This window comes from Polyodon spathula, chromosome 13 (genome assembly GCF_017654505.1).
Source record: "Polyodon spathula isolate WHYD16114869_AA chromosome 13, ASM1765450v1, whole genome shotgun sequence".
Taxonomy (NCBI): domain Eukaryota; kingdom Metazoa; phylum Chordata; class Actinopteri; order Acipenseriformes; family Polyodontidae; genus Polyodon; species Polyodon spathula.
Window position 1 is genome coordinate 29,680,912 of NC_054546.1, and position 20,003 is coordinate 29,700,914.

Below are 20,003 nucleotides of genomic sequence, written 5' to 3' on the forward strand. Positions count from 1 at the left end.
TAGGACTGAGACTATTTAACATCATGTTAAAAAAACCAAAACAAACATCCCCCCATCAAAATGATATCACAAAAGTCTATCAGAAGTCATAATAGTAGTACAGTATTTCATGTTAGGGATTTCCAAATGTCACATTTTTCTATTTTTGGTATATGGAAAACTACAAAGCGGTATGTAATTCAATATGTTAACATAACATTATTCAGCAGGTTTCATTCAACTTTATGAAGCAAAATTAGTTTATTCAATAGGGTGCTGCAAAACTTTTGGACTTAGTTGAAGAATATTGCACAGCATGTTGTACAGTACACCTGCTGAACTGTCCTGGGGTTACCTTGTATAGTACTGAAGCCAAAGATCATTTGTAATCAAATTTCGTTAAGTAAGAAACATTTTAACAGTATAGCTAATCTTACTGTGATGTCATTTCCATCTGAACAAAGACATAAATCTCTTGGTCTACTACAATGTTTTTAGAATAAAATTAAGCACTCCAATTATGAGTGTGCAGTAAACTACATATAAGCATTTCTAAGTTCAAAAGGAAAACCAGAAACCTTAATTATGTATCATGAACCTCCAGATAAGTTGTTTCACCTTTAATAGAACTGCCCTAGATTATAACACCGCCTTTAAACAACTTTAGTATTTATTTTAGCATTATGAGATGTGATCATTGTTTAAAAAGATGATATTGTTTAAAATTGCATTCACATAAAAATAAATGCATCAGGGATGGAAATAAGACTCCTATTGCATAGTAGTTTCATCCATTCTAGGTTTTAATACGAGCTTCATTAGCCACAGTATAGGTAACACGCTCAGGTGTGTCGTTGTAAACTCACTGTGAAACCAGGTGTGTATCAAACTGCTATGCAGTGGGAGATTTCCGTCCCTGTGCATGTAGAAAAAATCACCTTAAAAATGAGCAAAATTACCTACACAGGATTCAATACAAATGGAAAAAAAAAACAATTTTTGCAAATACACCCTATGGTAGTTCTACTAAAGGTTAAACATTTCATTTTAGATGATAATTTGAAGGTCAGATTCCAATCTTACAGATGCTTGTCCTTGGGTCCACTTGAGGTAGAATGACCCCAGAAACAGAAGTAGCCAAGTACTCCTGACCAATGGAAAAGCTGGCTGGGTACTCACAGCATCTTGAGGATCTCGACGTAGCAGACAAGCACGCGGTCGGCCTGGGGGCTCAGCTCGATGCTCATGGTGCTGCAGGCCGGGCTCACCAGCAGGCAGTCAATCAGGCTGGGCACGCTCTCGCTGCTCCCCGTCGGCCCCTTCAGCTTCTGATTGGCCATGTTGTTGCGCTCCAGGTCGACGTGGATCTCGCTTGAGTTGACAATCTTGATGCGGGTCTCCACAGGCGAGGTGACCTCCTGGGACACCAGGTCAGGGCTGGTCCTCATAAGGCGCAGTGGCAGGTTGGGTTTGCGCTCGCACTGCTGTTGGCACCCGTTCCGAATCTCTTTGAGACTGGGAGAGTTGTCTCGGCTGGGAGAGGAGAACAGGTATGAAGGTACTACAAAAATACTGACTGGAGCTTGAGGCTTGAAAAACTGCTGACTCTAGGGTGGAAAAAGTCTCAGGTGCAGGGGAATAAAGGGTTCATTGCTAGAGGTTACTTTTTCTACGCAAGAGGAACAGTTTTTTGCCATGAAGTCAATACAGTGCTCCATTAATACTACATTGTTTTATAAACTTGCTAATTTGATTAATTTACTGTTAGGCCATGCTGACAGTAAATTATCCTAGATCTTTCTTTATAGGGCCCTTTCAGTAATTCACTGTTTTCAACATTTCATGTTTTTGTTATGCCTAAATCAGACTGAGGAACAAAGAGGCAGCACTACATCTGTTTTAATAAACTCACATTTCTTAAACTCGTGTTCAAAATTATTCATCCAAACAAATATGCAACACTGTGGCTGGTTGACCATTTTGTTAATTGTGGGCAGAGCCAATATGTTGACTTCAACTATAAATCTACAGTTTAGCTGGTCAACAGCACCAGCTATTTTTGGTCATGTGACCCTGCATTACCCAATTGGAATGTACATTGTATCTAAGATTTTAATAATACAGAATAGAATGTAAAACATGACAGATTCTATTAACAACTGGATGAAAAAAACAAGATTAAGAAAATTGTACTGTATTTTCCAGTATAAATAATGGGAGCTCAGAGTTGCAAAATGATATTTTATTGTGGCTTGTTACAGTGCAGTGATTAAGATATTATGACATAAGGGAAACTACTCCTTCAGGGTAAACAGTGGAAATAAAGACTAAGTGGGAATAATGCCATACTTCTAATTGGACTTCATGTTAAAGAACTCCCTTAGGGGAACAATGAGGTAAAGCTTTAGGTGTATAAATATATGTGATATGCTTACACAAGAAGGGATGGCACTCAAGACCACGCTATATTTCCAGGCAATGTACAGCTACACAAACTAAAAATACTGTAACCCATAGTGAATCAATAGCACAGTGAAGACTCTTACATAGGCTTGTAGCAATCAATGCACAGGTACTCCCTAACCCAAGTTCAAAGACCACAATCTCTAAACTTATATGTAGTTTCTCCCACCAAATCTGCAATGCTTTCTAAAACTGTTCTGGTAAATCTAGGATATGCTATACTGTTCCCTGCTCAGGAAGTCCAGAACAGGGCTTGAAACTCACACAAGCCCTGCACCCATTCCTGGGTTTCAGAACTAACAACCATCCGGACAAAAAAAGGAAGGAAGGAGCATGACACACAAAAACATGGTTGTTTTTAGAGATCTGAAACTAAATATAAATGTTTCTCAGTTATTTCAACAATTCTAGTGATGCTCACCCCTTTCCCCCTGCCCTTCTGTGGAGTCTAAAGCAGGTTCTCCCCCCACATAATCCTTAAAAAACACATACAATCACTTGGCGTGCATATTCAACATCTAAAGATTGCACAGACATAACTGAAGGAAGGAACAACCAACTGCTTCCTGGAAATGTTCTTTACCACAGTATGGTATTTACAATTTGCACTGTAGTTTTAAAGAACCTCAAGGTGACATCACACTGACCTGTTGATAAATTCTTCGTAGCAGGAATAAATGGCAGCTAAGCAGACGGCCACAAGGTTTGGCAGGACCCTGGGATGAGGACATTGTCCAGTTGGCCCGTGCATGCTGGAAAACAACAGCCAATAATATGAATGGAGGTAACACACGTCTGTTGTTTAGAGGTTACTGGTGGAGGTTTAAAGAATGTTCACCAAATTAAAATGGCATCAGTATAAAACAACCATTAGGGGTGTGCACTGGTAATTTCTTCCCCCGAAAGAGATTTTTTTTGCAATGGAAAACCTTCAGTGGGGAAAAATGACAGTGCACAGGTGTCAGTGCACAATCCTTCCCTTATAGGCTTTGGTGCAGTGTAACACAAATATGCTTCCCTGCCTTGCTTCCCAAAAATTTGCGAATCTACAGAAGAGCTGTGAAGGTTAGTTAGTCTGTTAAATGGTGATGTGAGCGGAAACAAACATAGAAATCATACACATCATAGCACACTAAAAATAACTAACGATTCCAAAAAAAAAATAAAAAATGTAGATTTAGTCTGTATTCCCATGTAGAAGTTGGAGAAATGATGTTGATGGCAATGATGGACAGAGAATATATCCGGCCAACTGCTTAATTCTGACATGAACTACAGGAGCTCACCTCTGAATAAACTTTTTCACCACCTCCATTCCACCATTTAACTCGTTCAGTGCCAGTATGTATTCCTGAGTAAAGAGCCGCAACCGAGGGCATTTTCCAAAATCCTGAGGGCAAAACAGAAAAGATGTCCTTTTTCATCCAAACCTCTCCCCCCATTGTCTTAATTCTATAAAACACTTCAGCTGACCTTGCCTAGGTTAGATCCATCTCTGGAAGTCAACTAGAGCTGAAGAACCGCTCTTGAACTCAGGTGAAAGCACATTAAACAGTATTTGAGTCATTGAATAATTTGAAATGCCATAAAAAGGTAAGGGGTACTCTTTAGTATTATTCATAAAGAACATAACTGAAATGTAATCTGCTTTAGTGGTAGAACTCCACTATGGAGGAAAGGCACATCATTATACTTAAAAAGCTGAAGGAACTACTCACCATATTGTGTTTGAGGATTCTTTGCACCACAGGTGTGAACACTTCTATCACCACCATAGACCTGGGGCGTTCCCTGCAATGCTAGAACAAAGAGCAGAGACACCAGCAATGAACAAGCCTTCTCATACCTGGGGTTAAGATCCAAGGGGAGGAAGCCATCTCATTGGAAAAATAAAAAAAAATATGACAAGTGATTTACATGGAAACACACACACACACACACACACACACAGAAAAAGTTTCATTGGACAGGCACACTAATTGATAAGGTGCCAGATTTAAATCCTTTTTGACTATCATATACATTTATTGAGAGACTGACAATGCACATGATAAAGGCATCTGTGCTCAATGCAAACTAAGCTGCAGTTAATGCATCTTAAATCCATTCTGGTTATAAAATCAGGCTCAACATCATCACCTGTGCTACCTCAGCAAAGAGAAATATCACGAATATATCAAACAATTATCAAGCACAACGGCCAGAAAGTTAGAGGGTGTCCTCCAATCCCACAACCAAGCCAGCTTCCTTTTTCATCTAGACATAGCACTTGACAGTTTTGCCTCCCTAACCCACGGGAGTGCCAATGTGACACCTCTTTGGAGTCCCCAGCAAAGACCGGTCTACTTCTGACAGCCAGAATACAAACCTGAGCTGTAAGACTGCACCACATGGCTAAGTATCTACCCAAAGGAATATTGTAAAATTAAAAAGTGTATGAATAACATTATTTTATGCATCATAATCAATGACTATTGCACAATATCAAAACATATAATAAAACACAAAAAATGTGTTTATTAATTAAACATGCCAATCCTAAAATTGTGCATTAACCACCACTTGTGTCATTGTCTAAAGACAGACAAACTAAATTTTGCAGCCACCTCAGAGATTCAACATCGGAGGACAACACAGCTCTGGGAAGCTTACAGGCATGCCCGCAGGCACCTGGCCAGACTACAGGGGTCGCTGGTGCGAGGTGAGCCAAGGACATGGTCGGCAATAGAATAGCCTGAACTCGAACTGGTGACCTCCAGGCTATAGGGCGCATCCTGCCTTTACCAGATCCGCCACTTGAAAGCCCTGAATGTAACATTATTGTTTTGTTTTTTTTACTCAGTTGCAAAATAAAAAAACTAAATCATACAACTAGAAATAAGCAATGTAGAATGCAGAATAGAAAAAACTAAATGGCAATTGAATGTTTACTAATGTAATAAGCAGTTTCGAAACAATGTAATTGTGACATACAAACAGACAGGCAGAGCCTGATATGTAATTTAATATCTGTCTCTAAGCCATTCTCTAGAGGACACTGAAAAATGCAAAGTGTGCCATACATACGTACAACCAACTCCACTATATCCCTGTTCCTTGTGATTTATTTTATAGCCTTGTTTACCAAAGGGTCATTAATAATATCGATAACAAGAAGCCAAAAAGCTTGATAAATTAAGTTACTTGTTGAGTGGGTTCTCGGTTTTACTGGAGCAGAAACTATGTTATTCACAGCAGCTGTTTCAGTGTTCTCAAGTTACCTTGCAGAAGAATTCACAGAGGTCTGGAGGTGGGTGGTTGTTTTCCAGCAAGGGTGCAATTGCCTACAAGAGACCACAATGAAACTTACAATGGAGTGGTTATGTTCTCTTGTATTTGCATTATTCACTGATATTGTGAGAAAAACAATTTTTACTGGCTTTTGATCCACCCTTCCCATTACAAACCGAAGACACCAACATTCCCCCAAATTAACCAAAGGCACAAACTTACCTCTATAATGTTTTCATGTTCCAGTGTACTTAGATTTGTATTCTGAAAAAAAAATAAAATTCAGTTAAAAAAAAAAATTTAAAAAGAAAAAAACACCCCTTAAGCACAATCAGTCTAAAAAATGCAAAACCTTATCACACGAGAAATACACAAAATATATAGTTTCCAATATCCACAGTAGACTGTTGACATTGCAACTATGGTCTGCTAGGTTACAGTACAATACCATTCTAATTAGTATTATAAACCACATGGTCTCAGCCAATCAGGATCGATGTAGAGCAGTTACTGTCCTACAGTAGATGCCCTTTAAAAGCTGGTTTTAGAATCTCTGAAAAGAACATACGTTATGTGTAATACAGCTATGGACTAAAGTTTTGCATCACCAAGAATTTTAGGATTGAGAAAATATTTAAAAAAACAAACAACATATGTATTTTTTTTGTTGTAGGTTTTTCGTTAACTACAAAGCACTATGTAATTCAATATGTTAACGGAACATTATTCAGCAGGCTTCATTCAACTTCAAGAAGCAAAATCAGTTAATTCTATAGGGTGAGGCAAAACATTTGACCACAGCTGTAGTATTAATACCCTCAGTAGTGGCCTTAATCTGCAGATGAATTGACCTTCAGCTCGGGACACCTAACTTTCACTATAGTCAATTATCTAGCAGGTAAAAGACTCTCAAAAGACATTCAGCACCGAGCCTAGACTATTCAGGGCGCTGCAGGGAAGTAGTTGCACCATAAACTGTACTAGAAGCACAGTTTCTAGTGCAGTTGTAATGGGTCCAATTATTTTTATTTGCGTCACATACAGTACAACTAGCCAAAAGTAAAACATGTCAGGCTCTCCTCAGTGGTTAGAGGTCTGTAGGAAAAAAATAATATATAAAAAATAAGACAATCCAGTTGCCCAGCGAAGCAACGAATCTGCATGTGTAATGTGTTTAAGACGCTATAACCCAGTCATGCTTCACCAGTAGCTTTCCAAGCTAATAAAATAATTCCAGAAACTTACAGCAGATCTCAAAAGTGGAGTGGTACTACGTAACTGTACAAAAGGATTTCTGATATAACAGGCAGAAGAAACAGGATTGTACTGAGAACCACTATTTAAAAAAATAGTTTTTTTTTTTAAACTTAAAAAGTATTCCATAACAGCTATACCCAGGATAAGATGTGCTGAAACTTTGCCTGCACCTATAACTATGGTCACCTATAATTTTAGGATGGAGACATTACTTACATATATATATATATATATATATATATATATATATATATATATATATATATATATATATATATATATATATATATATAAACATAATTTGGATTTTTTAATTTAGCATCATGTAATGAAAAAAACTACAAAGTATATCGCAAAGGTCGGAATCAGAATCCATAACAGTACAGCATTTGGTCAGTTTTTCATTAAGCATATGGAAAACTATAAAGCGATATGTAATTCAACATGTTAACATAACATTATTCAGCAGGTTTCATTCGACTGTATATGACGAATGGAAGTGCTCAGCAGGCAAGTGTTCTGCAGCTCTGTTTCGTATATCCTGAGCCACCAGCAGTGCTGAGCATTCCCTAGCAACAAAGAGCTTGCGGGTGCTTCCCCTCACTTCTGAGAGCAGTTTGGAGACGATCTCCAGGGGAGCCTGGTGGATAGAGTCATCCTGCAGAGGAGAGGACAGCGCCATGTCCACCAGGGTCCGGATCTCTTTCAGAACCACCTCCCAGCGACTCGGGTTACTCAGAACCTTCTTGTACTTGTAGATCTTATTCTGAGAAGACAACGGCTGAATGTCAGACTCGTGGGACACTGCACCAAAAAACACCCTTCATGCAGTTCATTTTACTTCATGTATTTATGTACAGATTTAAAACACCTGGAGGTCATGCATACAGTATGTTAGAATCTGAATTCATTTCAAATATCACATGAGTCATCTGTCAGTGATATCTGTCTTTTTTTTTTTTTTTTAAGTGCTCTTGTAGGAACTGATGCTGACAATTGGAGGCTGCATATAAACTGTAGCATGACATCAAGAGCGCTTGTCATGATCTGCTACAGTAATCTCTCTCAAAAATAAAATTGCAAAAAACGGACAAACATTTTTTTGTTTTGTTTTGTTATTACCTTCCACTGCAGTGAGTGAAACCATTGATCACGGAGATAACTGTTGGCAGCCTGCAAGACAGAAGGCAATGTGGAGCAGTTGAGTAGAAAGAACCTCACTTTTACAAACACATAACTGACAGGTCAACAAAATCACTTGAAAGCTAAAACAGAGTTCCTGTAAAATACACAGGAGAGCAGTCTCTGGGAATTGCAATAGTTAAACAGAACACTCCTTGCTTATTTGTTTTCATCTTAGTATTTTAAAGCTATAGACCTTTTATTATTACAGGGCACATCAAATCATTGAAAACAACATGTTTCAGAGTTAGACATTTTAGATTTCTGAACAACCTCCATTCCTGATGTGTTTGTAACCTTGGGGTTCTATTTGTACAAAATTAAAATGTTTCCTTTAAATAAAAAAAATTTAAAAAATGCAAAATCTGATACATTATAATACAGTATTTGGACATTAGGGGCTTTTGTGTAATTAAAAAAAAAAATCCTAATGTGAAAAAAAGAAAATACACACAGAGAAAAGGGAGAGAATTTGGATACAAATGTATGGCACATTTCCATACGTGAGATTAACACTGGAAAAGTACTATACATTTCACTTTCATATTCCTGAAAACTTTGAAAAGTGCTGTTCCCAATATAACACATCACATGCTGCTGATTGGTCCAGTTATTTACATAGCTGTAGTACAGGAGATATGGGGTCTATGATGAAAAACTAGAGCTTAAAGCCAGGTTAAAGTATTGCATTGTGCAGTGTATACCAGGCACATGGTACTCTACCTTCAGTATCCCGATCATGCTTTCTCCTGCAAAAATCTGCTTTTATTCAGGAGGGAGAATGAACTGGAGACACTATGATGCTCATATGAGAAACTTAAATGTGGAGGCATACATTTCCCGCTATGTTTGAATACAAATATCAAAACAAATCTAGATAGCGTTGAAAAACAGTGGTGTGCAGACCACGGAATCCAGCACAGACAAAATGCTTCTGTAACCCTTTAACTATGACAATAAAACATATGGCTTTATTGCATGCAGTGGGCAGCAGGAATAGATAAAGTCCCTCTAGCCTGCTTCAGTCTTAACCTCACTGCTTCTGTAATGGGTTGTGCGATTCAATGCCACTATGGATTCTGTCCCTTGTCGTGAAATGAGGTTAAAACCTCTAAAATCAGAAATGCAGATGAGCCCAGCTCTTTTGCAGTGGTTGAGGCCCTCGCCTGCGATGTGTGGGGCCAGCAGTTTGTGCCCAGTCTCCACCCTGTTACATTTCTTGCTAGGTGTTGCATTTTTAACAGAAAAGACAGCTGGTCTACTTTATTGTGTTTACGAACAAAAAAAAAAAAGTGGACAAAAGGCGTCACACCCATGTAAGCAGTGTGTTTATCAACCAGCCTTTCTGCAATGAATGCAGGGGGTCAAAATAAGCTGGCGATCGGCGCAAACCACCGCCTAACACTATATTTGCACCAGCTACTTTATTAAAAAAATATTACGATTATTTTCATTCAGTCCATTTTTTGTTGTATTATTGTACTGTAAGGTGATATATAGTATATAATAGCTATACATATGCACCAATAAATAAATAAATAAATAAAGAAACAAACAAACAAACAAACAAATAAAAAAGCCTATTTCTTTTGTTGTACACACAGTACTGTGCAAAAGTTTTAGGCAGGTGTGAAAAAATGCTGTAAAGTAAGAATGCTTTCAAAAATAGACATGTTAATAGATTATACTTATCAATTAACAAAATGCTAAGTGAGTGAACAGAAGAAAAATCTACATCAAATCAATATTTGGTGTGACCACCCTTTGCCTTCAAAACAGCATCAATTCTTCTAGGTACACTTGCATACAGTTTTGAAGGAACTCGGCAGACAGGTTGGCCCAAACATCCACAGTTCTTCTGTGGATTTAGGCAGCCTCAGTTGTTTCTTTCTCTTCATATAATCCCAGACAGACTTGATGATGTTGAGATCAGGGCTCTGTGGGGGCCATACCATCACTTCCAGGACTCCTTGTTCTTCTTTACACTGAAGATAGTTCTTAATGACTTTCGCTGTATGTTTGGGGTCGTTGTCATGCTGCAGAATAAATTTGGGGCCAACCAGATGCCTCCCTGATGGTATTGCATAATGGATAAGTATCTGCCTGTACTTCTCAACATTGCAGAGACCATTAATTCTGACCAAATCCCCAACTCCATTTGCAGAAATGCAGGCCCAAACTTGCAAGGAACCTTCACCATACTTCACTGTTGCCTGCAGACACTCATTCGTGTACCACTCTCCAGCCCTTCGACGAACAAACTGCCTTCTGCTACAGCCAAATATTTAAAATTTTAACTCATCAGTCCAGAGCACCTTCTGCCATTTTTCTGCGTGCCAGTTCCTGTGTTATCATGCATAGTTGAGTCGCTTGGCCTTGTTTCCACGTCGGAGGTATGGCTTTTTGGCCGCAAGTCTTCTATGAAGGCCACTTCTGACCAGACTTCTCCAGACAGTAGATGGGTGTACCAGGGTCCCACTGTTTTCTGCCAATTCTGTGCTGATGGCATTGCTGGACATCTTCCGATTGCGAAGGGAAGTAAGCATGATGTGTCTTTCATCTGCTGCAGTAAGTTTCCTTGACCGACCACTGCATCTACGGTCCTCAACGTTGCCCGTTTCTTTGTGCTTCTTCAAAAGAGCTTGGACAGCACATCTGGAAACCCCTGTCTGCCTTGAAATGTCTGCCTGGGAGAGACCTTGCTGATGCAGTATAACTACCTTGTGTCTTGTTGCTGTGCTCAGTCTTGCCATGGTGTATGACTTTTAACAGTAAACTGTCTTCAGCAACCTCACCTTGTTAGCTGAGTTTGGCTGTTCCTCACCCAGTTTTATTCCTCCTACACAGCTGTTTCAGTTTCAGTTAATGATTGTGTTTCAACCTACATATTGAATTTATGATCATTAGCACCTGTTTGGTAAAATTGTTTAATCATACACCTGACTATATGCCTACAAAATCCCTGACTTTGTGCAAGTGTACCTAGAAGAATTGATGCTGTTTTGAAGGCAAAGGGTGTCACACCAAATATGGATTTGATTTAGATTTTTCTTCTGTTCACTCACTTTGCATTTAGTTAATTGTTAAATATAATCTATTAACATGTCTATGTTTGAAAGCATTCTTACTTTACAGCATTTTTTCACACCTGCCTAAAACTTTTGCACAGTACTATATATATATATATATATATATATATATATATATATATATATATATATATATATATATATATATATATATATATATATATACACACACACACACACACACACACACACACAAAAATACATAAAAAAATAAATCATAAAAGCAAGCTTAGCACTAACCTGCAGCAGTACAGTCCCTCCAGGGATAGTGATCTGTACACAGTATTTGGGCGCGTTTTCCCAGGACAGCAGCTGAACGTCCTCTATGGCGCTGTAAGAGATGGCGTTTTCCATGTAACCAATCGGCTGTGAAGAGAAAACAAACTTATCAGGAAAGGTACCAGGCTCAGCAGGTTTACCGAGGCAGTTGTCTTTTAGCTGCCCACACTTCCACGACACATTAAATGGGGCTTATCTCTTCCCATACCAACTCCCAAGAGGGATTCTACAGTACATGGGCAAGGTGACAGATGTCATTTCTATTTGAGCAGCTACAGTACACAGAGAAACTCCCACAATCACTGCCGGCCCTGCAAGCAATGGTACAACTGTCAGGCTCTTGAAAAATAACAGAATATTGACATTGGAAAAGGGGGAGTGGGTACCACAAAAAGTGTCTACTTAATCAATGCATACCCCAATGGGAAACGTCACAGTAAGATTTTCTTAGAACATTCTGTAGTACCACGAATGCAACCTGAATTAAAGGATTAGCAAGGATAGAAGGTAGAAGCAATCCACTGCTTTTCTCCAGTGCTGCAAAATGCTCTAAAAATCCAGCTCTGCCTTATCCTGGCAGGGTAAAGATTGATCAATTCAACCAAAATAATAATAAAAAAAGTATATCATTTTGTTTTGTAATTTCTAAAAAGACACAGCACTAATTATGAACTAATGCGCCTAATGTTACCAATGCCCCACCTTTGCGGTTGTTTGTTTCTCTCAGTTCCTAGAATCCTTGGCAGATTGGCCAAGCCCTGTGGCAAGTCTGGATATAATGGCACTCCACTGGCCTGAGCACACAGGGACTTTTGTCCTCCAGTCTGTGCTGCATTTTATGCATCAAACGCCATAAACCAACGACTGACAGGGTAGCTTTGTGGGCTCTTGTTTTACAGCATTACTGACACTACCTGAAACTGTTCCTCCAGAACTTCCTGTTTCTCGTCTTTAATTATTTGTGATGGAGAATGCAATGAAACCGGGCTTCAATGCAATGTACAGTAAGACCTTGGTTTAAAAACACTGCATTACAAATCTAGAAGCAATAGCGCAGAAGGTAATGTACGACGCTCATTTTCAGACCAGTATTTTGTGAATACAGTATAACATTTTTTTAATTCTTATGTAATACTACACGAAAAGCAAATTTACTAATCACCTTGAACAAATAGGTTTATTTTTGTTTTGATCAGGAAATCTTTCATCTCGAAGTCCAACGTGTTATCACATTTTTTCTATTGACATGGAAAAGTACACTGTTGCTTTTATCGAGACCCAAATTCAGGAAGGAAGATATGGTTGTGTTTAATCATTTACTGGGAACATTGTTCAGTCATCAAAACAAGGGCTGTGACGGCCTATCGCTAAAAACAACCGAAAGCTATTAACCCCTCAGAACCAGCGAGCCAAACACAACAGAGAAACTTAAAACACCAGTTCAGCACAAGGTTCCCCTTACAATATATTCAATTTTACTAGTGATGACAAAAGCAAAATACCCCAGCTATTTTGAAACAATACATTGAGGCATGTAATGATCCAGTTGCGAGCTCTGCACATGTCAGCACCTGGGCTAGGACACTCTACATGCCGTACAGTGCAATGACAGTCAACACAACCTTCAATTATTAGGTTAGCTTCAAATTACATTAATTGGTTTTTATTGTTTCTTATTATTGTGCGTTTTGGGTGTGTGTGTGTGTTAAGGTGCTTTAACTTTGAGCTACTCTGCAGCCCAGCCAAAGTGTCTTTAGTAAGTGCCTCAAATGGTAAGATGACAACAAGAAAACCTTTTTTTGAAGGAAAACTTAAAATGTGCTTTAACATCATTGCTGGTATCATAACATTTCATACAGTTACATCATTTGGCCACTGGTAGTTTCCCCACGGCTCACCTAGTAAAAGCACTGACATCTGCAGTATGTGTCATGCAAGTAGGGTTTGAATCCTGCTGGCGTCAAGTTGGCTAAGAATCCACAGGAGCGCTGCATTGATCTTTGTGCTCATACTGGATTAGGGTGGAAAAATCGCCCCAGTGTAGCTCGTCACCAGCCTTTCTTGGGTGTAAACCTTTCAACATCATAGCCGTTGAACGCTGAAAGCCTATTAAATATATGGGCTGGGTTTACAAGCCGGCCCTTTGGAAGTTGTAAAAGTGGAAGGGGGAAACATTTAAGCAAATGGTTTCACTTTCTGGTAATTGGTCAATTTCTTTTGTGGTCAGGAGTCAATGTTATTTTGGTAGCTGTAAGAAATGAGCACAATGACAGTAAAACGAAACTCAAAGTAAACTCAAGCCGTATTTTGTTTGTTTGTAACACAAAGCCCAAGCTCCAGCATCCCAATATACTTTAACTTTGGCTTTTACCAGAAGAACGTCAAATAAAATCAAGGATTTTTAATGTTTGTGAGATGGAAAGAACATAAGCGAGAGGGCTGCCAAGTTGATCGGCTGTCTGAGATTTTAGAGAAGACAAGATCTGCTTATCGATGTGATAAACAAAATATCAAACTGTTTACAGATATGTTTTTGTATTTTTTGATAAATCTGTATAATGTGTCTTCTCTAAAGACACTCTGGCTGATCTTGTCTATGTAGCAGACATCTTTTGCAGGCAACTGGAACTATAGAGCAGTCCCTGAATGCAGACGAAAGCTCCTTTATAGAGGCTGAACAGTAAATAATAAAAACACAGTATTTGGGTAAATAAAATAGTAAGTACTCTGGATGATTGCAAACATCATAAAATAGTCAGGGGCCGGTCACAAAATATGAGAATGATATTTGAAGCTGCTTCCCCTTTAAATTCTTACTACTGCTTTAAACTGCTTTCTCAGTTTGAAAAACTATTCTGGGATAGGCTTTACTAATGCCAGCCCACAGTGACAAGAACACACCAGCTGACAAACATGTTCTTTACTCCACCCGAGAAAGAGTCTGTCAGGTGTTGAAGGAGAGAGTGTCAACAAAAGATGACACACCTTTATTGAAACAATACCTTTTTTGTGAGGTTAATTTAACACTGAAAAGTAAAAAAATCAGTTGTCAGTTGAAGCTGGTATTACCATATGAACAATACTAAACAGACACATGTGGGCTTTTGCTGAAATCCTACTATTATTGCAGTCTACCTTTGTGTTAGGAGATCACCTGCTTTGGCCCTTAACAGCAACCCTCACTCCCTTCAACCTTAGAAGAGTGATAGCAATGTTTACAAATAGCACATGTGCCAGAACGGATTTGGAATTATTGCACAATAACAGACTTCAGGACAGATTAACTAAGTTTTAATCCCAGTGTAATGCTATTCTTGTTTGTTTTTTTTAACCCCCCCCCCCCAAATGAAAAAAAGGTAGTCAACGTCATTTTATGAAATTCTTTCTTAAATTCTCCTTGCTATTTTATGGCGTTTGCAATTGTTCAAAGTGGTTTAAAGGTCACTTTGCCACATGACGACAAAGGCTGTACAGTCTTGAATTCTACAGACAAGCTGATAGCAAGCTCAAAGCCAGAACTACTCACAATGAATGCAAACCCCCTTAAAAAGCAGACCTGTGTTTATCATTTGTTTTCTAAAAGAAAAACAAAATAGCTTAAGTGACACTAATCAGTGCTGATGGGAAACTTTGTCAACAATACAACACTCTACAGACCAATGACCGTTTCTTCCAGGGAGATAGCACCTGCATTCTCACATAGAGCAAAGTTCTTGGGAGCTCCCACAGTAGCAGGTCCACTAAATTCCCTAGAACGTTGGCCAGTCTGTCTAAGAAGGTATTCTAGATTAGAACTGTGGAAATTTCCAACCCTCCATGACCCTTTTGAAAACATCAATGAGGTCTTTCATTTCTGAAAAGCAGATTTTAGAACCTGTCAAAGGATTATGTTTCCACAGCCAGAGGTTATCTATCCTTATGATGGATATGAACCTGTGATCTGTGAAATTTCAAGAGAAGTTTTAAGATGTGTATTTCAAAGAAACCGTGTGTTCAAATGGCTTTTCCAATAAATTCCCTAAACAAGTAAAATATGAATGGTTCTAAGAGTTGAGAGGGAATAGCTCAACAGTAATGCATTCTAGAAATGTCCCTTTTCCAGATTAATGACTTAAAAGCTGCTGGAGGCCTTGGTATGTGCTTTAGAAGTCTATTCCCCAAACCAGGCCAAGCAGGCCGAGGTAAATGAGCTACATTTATTCCTCGTTCCAACCTGTCTATCAGTGGCTTTCATAAAATTTGCGATATATGGACTTGAAAGTATCACAAATTTGAAAAAGCTTGGTTGCCCCTTTTAAAGTTCTCATTAAACATAAAACATTTACTATATCTGGTTATTACAAAGGGAAACAAACCGGACATACAAAGGGAATGCTGTACATATGTGTACTGAATTACTGCCAGTAACTAAAGACTAATCAAACAGTATGGCATTGGCTTGTATTGTGTTACCCAAAGGTTGAATAACACCTATAAAAATGTCAAAAAATTGGTACCTGTTTACGTTTCGGATGTCCACGCTCATACAAAAACTCAAACTATATCAGAATTTCTTCATCTCTTTGTTTGTATTCTTTATTAATTAAATTATAGAGGTTAAAAAGTATGAGGTTTCTCTCCACAGCTGCAATGTCTGCTGATCTTAACCTCTCCATTCGTGATTTCTTAGTTTCCCATCCATAATTACTCCATAGCCACTCTGTAATGGACCTCTGCCATGTTTAAGGCATTATAGGCAGCAAATGCCTTGAAGGTCTCTTTGATTTAATGGTCAGGGACACCCAATCTATGAAGCTGAGTATCATCCAGAGAACACGCCAACCATCTCAGTATCAGGTCAACCTTGTGACCGCTACTTCCTGAACAATTCCGGATCCCATTATGTAAAGCTGTATTTACTAACAATTTATGACCAACAATATTGTTAGAAGCTTGAATCACTTCCGCTTTAAAATGTGCCAGTGTTTACAATTGTGTATTATTTTGTGTACTTTTTTTTTTTTTTACTTCATTTTTTATAATAATTTAGAATCTTCAATTATTATTTTTTTTTATTATTTTCTCCCAATTGGAATGCCCATTTATTATAATTTTTCCTTCACCGTGGTGATTCTCCACACAGCTCAGGGACCCAAAGCTCAGTGGACGTCCCCCCGGTCCCACAAGCCAATTGGCATCTTTTTACACCCAGGAACCTGAGAGTAGATGTCCGCGGGCTACTGGCTTCTGGAGGACAAAGACCAGCCTTGCAAATCTCCAGCCCCAAGCTCACTCAGTGCCTGAGTCAACCCCCCCACCAAACCCACCCCCCCGGGGTCCCCATCAAATTCTTTTAGAAGGAAATGTCAAGTCTGAATTCCACTTTCAAACCACCACCAAAGGTTTTATGTTGAAAACAGGCTGCACATAACTATACTGTATATTTGCATTTATTGGTGGAACAGATTTTGTTTTCTTCTTGATTTATCTTTGGCAAAGAATATGTACACTCAGGGTTTGTTCACATTCTTTATTTACTTTAACATTGGCATAGCAACCTTGCTTTTCCTTAGCAACTGTTGAGCTACATTAGAAATAACAGGAGTTTATTGTTGCATATCAGCAAAGCTGCCTCTGCTTCTTTATAACACTGTCTACATGTGACGGCAAAGGAAACCCACCTACAGAAATGACAAGCTCCATGTTTAACAAGTGTGGGACAATGCAAAGCAGTAGCAATTCATAAGGGGAGGGGACGGGAGGGGAATGTATGATATTTTTTCACCTTTTAAGTCTGCCCCACAAAAGTGCCAATAATGCATTAATTCTATCCATCTTAAAATAAAAACAATTAATTTTGGGAAAATGCTGCATTTAGGTACCACCAAGTTAATTACAGTGTCTCAGTATGAATTAGAAGAAGCCAAAACGCAAAACCCAAGACCACTCCAAAATGGTCTTGATTTGTACGTGCAATACAGAATCACCTTTATCTGTTTATGAACTCATGGGTAACCTATCACATCACTTTCTAAAGAACTAGACAGAGGAAGGAATGTGATCACTGCTCTTTGAAATGCTTGTACGCAAAGGCAGGGTGTGAAACAAACATTAAATTAGGCAGGGGTATGGCTTGAGATCTGAAAAACTGACAACATAGAGACCAGCTGTACAGGGTTTCCTGTTAAAGAGCTACTGATATCAAGTGATAACTCTCTGTATTTCACCCAAATTTCCTGCCACCCCAACCTTCTATCTGTAAAGCTCAGTCTTTGGTCAGAACACAATGCACCTGGAGACCTGGGCCTCTCAAAAAAATTAGGAAGTGAAAATTGGCCCTTAACCGAAACAGAAAGGTTGCTCCATTCTGGACAAATTTTTGCAATGCTTCCTTTTGAAATTGCTGGTTGTACTTTCGTCGTATCAATGGCTGTACATCATATGTCACTTCCTGTTCCATTCACTGCATGTGCTATCTGTGGAGTAAGAGACAGCACTCTAGTGCTACCAATAGCTTTAAAACAAAAACCTTTGAAAGTGATCACAAGGCCATTTTGTTTTGTATTATTAGTACTATACATTTAACTAGGATTCCCCTGCCTTCCCTTGTCAGGTAGTTTTATTATTACCTAATTGTTTTACCGAGCCAGTCGACTCTTTACACCCAGGAGGATTACAGCAAGCTGCTAGCCCCTGGAGGAGAAAGACCAGCCCTGAAGGTGTCTGTTAGAGCTCACCAGGCACCTGGCCAGCCAAGACAGCTGTAGCACATTAGGAGAAACAGTCCCTTAGGATTGTCTCCCAAACTAGTGCGCCAGGGCCAAAGCGACGCTCACATAGAATCCCAAGCGAAAATCATTAGCCTTGCTCAGCCAAGATGCCAGTCTGCACTCCCCTGACTATACGACTCACCGTGCACACCACACAGGCATGTGGGTGAAATATTTATCTTCACTAATGTATTCTCATTTATACCCCATGGTGTGACCATTAGCCAGCTCCCCTGCAACACTGTAGTGGATTTAAGAAATCTATCATTAAGAAATACCACATAGAGCAAATGTGGTATGAATTACATCCACTAGGGCCAGACTGTTGCCAGGTGACAGGTGGAGATGTAGCAGGGATCCCTCATTGAAACATGACTCTTACAGTCAAGCCTTGAGACATCCGAGTAAAGCATCTGACCACTAACGACTTGTGGGACAGTTGTCATTAATTCTGGTATTCTAAGTAGGGATGATGTCACAGGAGTGTTTTAAACAAGGGGAAATACCACTCCAATGCAGACTACATGTACTGCAGAGAGACACAACCTGTTGTGGGAATATTTCACTACCTGGAAAACAGACATTACTTTAAGTCATTACTGCAGAACCCGGTGACAAAAACTGCTCCTTATACACAAGTCACCAGTAAGCCTGCCACTTACACTGAACAAAAATATAAACGCAACATGCAACAATTTCAAAGATTTTACCGATTTACAGTTCATAAGGAAATTAGTCAATTGAAATAAATTAATTTGGCCCTAATCTATGAATTTCACATGACTGGGAATATAGATATGCATCTGATGGTCACAGATACCTTAAAAAAAAAAAAAAAAAAGGTTGGGGCGTGGATCAGAAAACCAGTCAGTATCTGGTGTGACCACCATATACCTCATGCAGTACAACACTGATCAGGCTGTTGATTGTGGCCTGTGGAATGTTGTCCCACTGCTCTTCAATGGCTCTGCGAAGTTGCTGGATATTGGCGGGAACAGGAACACGCTGTTGTACACGGTGATCCAGAGCTTCCCAAACATGCTCAATGGGTGACATGTCTGGTGAGTATGCAGGCCAAGAAATAACTGGGACATTTTCAGCTTCTAGGAATTGTGTATAGATCCTTGCGACATGGGGCCGTGCATTATCAGGCTGAAACATGAGGTGACGGAGGCGGATGAATGGCACGACAATAGGCCTCAGGATCTCGTCACGGTATCTCTGTGCATTCAAATTGCCGTTGATAAAATGCAACTGTGTTCGTTGTCCGTAGCTTATGCCTGTCCATACCACAACCCCAATGCCACCATGGGGCACTGTTCACAACGCTGACATCAGCAAACCGCTCACCCACACGACGCCATACACACTGTCTGCCATCTGCCCGGTACAGTTGAAACCGGGATTCATCCATGAAGAGTACACTTCTGCAGCGTGCCAATGGCCATTGAAGGTGAGCATTTGCCCACTGAAGTCATTAAATGCTCTCCACTGTATTAAATGCTGGTACAGCACTCTTTCAATGTAAATCTGGGACAACAGTAGAACATTCCCCAAAGCTAATCTTCTCACATGACCTACTGTATGCGTTGGCTCAGTGGTCTTCCACTGCAAAAGGTCAGAGTTTGGAACATTACACTATAGTAAATTGATGGCTGAGCAGGTGTTGTCATTAACTGGCCTTTGTTGCTGGGAGACACAAAAGCTTTCTGTACACATGAGAGCAGCAGTGGTG

The 20,003-nt window shown here is 39.3% G+C and overlaps 1 protein-coding gene across 2 annotated transcripts in view; it reads right to left on the reverse strand.

The window, feature by feature from the left end:
• Positions 1-20,003, reverse strand: part of LOC121325132 (C-Maf-inducing protein-like) — a 65,155-nt gene that overhangs the window by 9,730 nt on the left and 35,422 nt on the right. For both annotated transcript variants that reach the window (XM_041267429.1, XM_041267428.1), the window contains exons 2-10: positions 11,481-11,606; positions 8,092-8,142; positions 7,574-7,735; positions 5,935-5,976; positions 5,703-5,765; positions 4,161-4,241; positions 3,729-3,832; positions 3,090-3,194; positions 1,159-1,512 (exon numbers count right to left, since the gene is read on the reverse strand). In XM_041267429.1, the coding sequence (XP_041123363.1) occupies positions 1,159-1,512; positions 3,090-3,194; positions 3,729-3,832; positions 4,161-4,241; positions 5,703-5,765; positions 5,935-5,976; positions 7,574-7,735; positions 8,092-8,142; positions 11,481-11,606 (1,088 nt within the window). The remainder of the gene's footprint in view (positions 1-1,158; positions 1,513-3,089; positions 3,195-3,728; positions 3,833-4,160; positions 4,242-5,702; positions 5,766-5,934; positions 5,977-7,573; positions 7,736-8,091; positions 8,143-11,480; positions 11,607-20,003) is intronic.